At 39.4% G+C, this 4,942-nt stretch overlaps 1 protein-coding gene across 4 annotated transcripts in view; it reads left to right on the forward strand.

Annotated features, from left to right (window-relative positions):
* PIK3CB (phosphatidylinositol-4,5-bisphosphate 3-kinase, catalytic subunit beta) overlaps positions 1–4,942 on the forward strand; it is a 110,334-nt gene that overhangs the window by 63,034 nt on the left and 42,358 nt on the right. For all 4 annotated transcript variants that reach the window (XM_014537480.1, XM_005863521.2, XM_005863522.2 and 1 more), the window contains exon 10: positions 1,651–1,747. In XM_014537480.1, the coding sequence (XP_014392966.1) occupies positions 1,651–1,747 (97 nt within the window). The remainder of the gene's footprint in view (positions 1–1,650; positions 1,748–4,942) is intronic.

Genomic DNA, 4,942 nt, shown 5'->3' on the forward strand with positions numbered 1-4,942 from the left:
TCAATGATGAGAGAGAATCATTGATTGGCTGCCTCCTGCACACCCCCTACTAGGGATTGAGCCCACAACCCAGGCATATGCCCTTGACCAGAATTGAATCTGGGACCCTTCAGTCCACAGGCTGACACTCTGTCCACTGAGCCAAACCAGCTAGGGCAATCATTTTTCTTCTTTTTAAAAAGTTGTGGGTTTTTTGTGTGTGTTTTCTTGAGAGATGGGGACATTGAATTTTATATCTTAAAAAAAATCTTGATTATTACATTTATCTATCTGGATTTATATACTACCAGAGGCCTGGTGCATGAAATTCGTGCACTCTTTGGGGGGGGGGGGTCCCATGGAGAGCAGGCCTAAGCTGTCAGGTGGACATCCTTAGCGCTGCCACGGAGGTGGAAAAGGCTCCCACCACCGCCGCTGCGCTCGCCAGCCATGCTCCTGTGGGAGCACCTGACCACCAGGGGGCAGCTCCAGCATTGAGGGTCTGCCCCTCTGGTGATCAGTGCTCGTCATTGTGACCGGTTGTTCCACCATTTGGTCGATTTGCATATTAGACTTTTATTATATAGGATTCTTAGCATCAGAATGAAAATATTTTCTCTGGTTATAGTGATTTTTAAGAAATATATATTTTTATTGATTTCAGAGAGGAAGGGAGAGAGAGAGATAGTTTAAACATCAATGATGAGAGAGAATCATTGATCGGCAACCTCCTGCACACCTCCTCCTGGGAATGGAGCCTGCAACCTGGGCATATGTGCTGACGGGGAATCGAACCTCCTGGTTGATAGGTCGATGGTCAACCACTGAGGCACACCGGCTGGGCTGGTTATTATAATTTTTTCAAAATAAATTTTCATGAAAAAGTCACAGAAGAGTTACTTTCTTAGTCTTTTTTCCCTCCATTGATACAGAATATTTTACTCAAAGCATTTGAGTGTTAATAAGGTTTTTTGATACACTGACTTAATTAGTCTAAGTTTCTACATAAAATCATATCAGCTTAGTGCTTCCTTTTTAGACATATAAATAAATTCTATGATATCTAGAGGCATTGCTTTATTCTAGTTATATATGCTGAAAAGTCTTAAAACATACAACCTGACAATATATTAGATATATTGTCTTGAATCATTAAATGTTTCTCCTCATTTTCAATGGATGTACAACAACATTTCATTTTTTGGATATACTATTTTATTGTGAAACTTTAATTGGTTTTTAGGGTTTTCTTCAACCATTTTAAAGATGCTGAACATTTTGCAATATACATGTTGGGGGATTTTTTAAATTTTTTTAATTGATTTTTTACAGAGAGAAAGGGAGAGGGATAGAGAGTTAGAAACATCGATGAGAGAGAAGCATCGATCAGCTGCCTCCTGCACACCCCCTACTGGGGATGTGCCTGAAACCAAGGTACATGCTCTTGACTGGAATCAAACCAGGGACCCATCAGTCCCCAGGCCGACGCTCTATCCAGTGAGCCAAACCGGCTAGGGCCATCTTGAGGGATTATATTTGTTTGTTTTGGTGGGGGATAATCTAGAACTCTAGACATTTCTAGAACTAAGATTATTGGAACAAAGGCATGTACATGTTTACACCTTAAAATTCATTCTTAGCATATTGATGCAATGGTATCTTTTTCAACAGCATTATCCTGTAGCATGGGTAAATACGATGGTTTTTGACTTTAAAGGACAGTTGAGATCTGGAGACATAATATTGCACAGCTGGTCTTCATTTCCTGGTAAGATTTGCTTTCTAATTCTTAGTGTTAAAGAATAACTTTTGGCATGTGGACTAGTTAATGTTTCTTTATGACTCACTATTCTTTCATTTTAGTAAAATGGTCATTTCATATCTTTATTGTTTATTTTAAAACAAATTTCTATAGATTATTTTAATATACTCAAAAAGTGATTTGTGTCTGCATATATTGTGTTCAATGAATGTTTTCACACTGTTCAGCATTTTATATTTTTAAGTTTTTGAGAAATTCTCCAAAGGAATAATGTCTTTTTATAACATTGTCTTTATTGCTCCTAGTTGTACTAAATTTCTACAGTAGTAGGAGGAACATTCACTAGTATGGGAAGAATAATAAAAACACTTGTTAGTTGGCTTTAGCCTGAAATTTGAGCTAAGAAGCGCACCTTCTACATGCCTATATTTTTCAAATACAGCTCAAAGTACTCCTATCAGGTCGAGGGTTTTATTTCCATTTTACAAATGAGGAAAGTGAACCTCTGTCAATCTTACATAATTGGTTCAAACCTAGGATTTGTACAAAAGACTGCTTGGCTCTTCTCATTACTCTAGACTTTCCCAAATGTTGGACATTTTTACTGTGTAACTTGCATTATAAGTGTTTTTTTTTCTGTCTTCATAGATATTTAATAAAATTTTGAACTAACTTGCATTGTAATATTATTTTGTGGGTGACAAACATTTGAAAAATGTTCATATATTAGTAGTTGCTAGCATAGAAGTTGTTTTTGGACACACACACGTAATTGTTTTTTACATAAATTACAATTAGTTATTTATGGCTGTATATACTCATCTCACATTCTAATATTTTATGTGTGTGCATATTCTGTTGTTCCTATCCTTTCCTGCATATACCTCCAATAATTTTCACTAATCACGTTAATCCCCAATTATAGGAAAGCAGTGTGCATGTACACATTTCTTAAGAGGAACTATGGTTTCACAGTTAGGGTAAAAATTACGCATTTCAGCAATATACTTTTTTTGAAAATCTTAATTTAGATTCACACATGTTCTCCAGAATCATCAAGCAATGTGACTGGTATTTTTAGAAAATATTTTGGTGGTATGAACTAGGTATACCATGAACTTAACTTTATCATCTAACAAAATGTAAGGTGAAAAACAATAAGTGAACACTTTAGCTCTCTGCATGTATCAGCTCTAGAATTGTCACATGTATCCCAGTAGGAGGAGCAAGTCAGAAATGAACTACAAATAATCTATTATCTTGAGTTCCTAGGTCATCATTAAAAGGTATATAATTCCAATTATTGTTTGCTTTTGTGTCTTTCCAGAATTTTTCATGTATACACTAGGCAATATAAAAATAGATTTTAATTTTCCCCCCATTTTTCCATAAAATAGCATATTCTGTGCAGTGTTCTGCTCTTTGTCCTTTTGACCTTTTCTCTTTACAAAAGCAGAGTTATCTTGTGATAGTTTTAACAGTTATAATGAATAATCTTGCTTACGTGCCAGTATATATCTAAAGTAAATTCTCAGAGGTGGATTTATTGAGTCAAAAATAAATACATTTGTAATGTTGATAATCTCAAATTGTTCTCTTAGAGATTGTACCAATTTGTACTCTTCATTTGCCTTTTTTTGTGATCACTTTTAAGCAAGGTTGCCTCCATAAGTTTGGGGCTGAAAAGAATACTAAAATGCTATATTTGACTTTAGATAGGTTGCACTTGGTAGGACAAATAGGTATAATGCCACTAGTTAGCAAATGTAAGATCATAATTTGCCAAGAAGGTAGTTTTAGAGGTGTATAAATTATGAGGTTTACTTCAGTCCAGTAAAGATGAAATCTGTGAGATGAGAGTGTTTAAAAAGATGAGCCAAGAATTAACTAGCTGAAACTTATTAATTTTAAAAAGATTTTCTAGTTTTGGGAGATAATTCTGATTGTACATACGATCTGGCCATTAGGCCTAGACAGATTTTTCTCAGGAAATATAAGAGAATAACTTAAAAATCAGTATAAGAAAAGAGAAATTAGTTTAGAGAGGGGGAGCTAGCTCTGTTCTCTCACTTAAATTTCATGTCTCTTCAACATTTTACTTAGCTAGGAATGAAAAAGTTATATGAACTCCAGGGTTTTATGAAAACACTGAAATTCTAAGATTCCTGTGCACAGTTCTGTGCATGGACTGTGTTTAGAGTGGTAGAGAGGAGGAAGGAGTGCCTTGAAGAAAGAAGCAGTTGGTGAGGTTAAAGGAATACCACTTGAATGGAGTGTTAGAGAAACTGCCAGAGAAGGTGTTTAACTGTATCAGCAGTTATCTACACTAATAAAAGAGAAACATGGTAATTGGCGTACAACCGCTACCCTTTTCATTGGCTAATCAGTGAGTATATGCAAATTAACTGTCAGCCAAGATGGCGGCCAGCAGCCAGGCACTGAAGCGAGCAGGGAGGCTTGCTTGCTGCAGACTCCAACGTTCCCCGCCACACTTGCCGGCCTCTCATCTGCAACTCTAAGCAACTATATACTATGTTGCAAATAAGAAGCTAAACAAAACCCCAGAAAAGGGCTTCCATTCAGCCGGGCTCGGACCGCAACATTGTATCGATGTTTTCAGCAGCGAGGCCTCAGAGCTAAAGCTGCCCCAGAATAAAAAAAAAAAAAGAAAAGAAAACAAGGAGCGGTTGGAAGCTTTAGTCACTCGCCAGCCGGAAAACAGCCCTCAGCCCCTCACCCAGACAGGCCAGGTACCCCAGTGGGGACCCCCACCCTGATCCAGGACACCCTTCAGGGCAAACCAGCCAGCCCCTACCCATGCACCAGGCCTCTATCCTATATAGTAAAAGGGTAATAGGCCTCCCAGCACCGGGATCAGCGGAGCAGCGAGGCTCCCGGCACCGGGATCAGCATGACAGGGGGCAGCGCCCAAACCCCCTGATCGCCCTGTGGCTCTGTGAGTGACAGGGGGCGGGGCCACAACCTCCCTATCCGCCCTACTCTGTTCGTGACAGGGGAAGGCACCCCAACCCCCTGATCAGCCCTCCTCTGTGCCTGATAGGGGGGAGCTCCCCAATCCCCTGATTGCCCTGCAGGTCTGTGTTTGACAGGGGGCAGCACACCAACCCCCCCCCCCACCCCACGGGCCCTGCTCTGTGTGTGACAGGGTGCGGAGCCCCAACCCCCCCCCCACGGGCCCTG

Source organism: Myotis brandtii, unplaced genomic scaffold, assembly GCF_000412655.1.
Source record: "Myotis brandtii unplaced genomic scaffold, ASM41265v1 scaffold18, whole genome shotgun sequence".
Classification (NCBI taxonomy): Eukaryota; Metazoa; Chordata; class Mammalia; order Chiroptera; family Vespertilionidae; genus Myotis; species Myotis brandtii.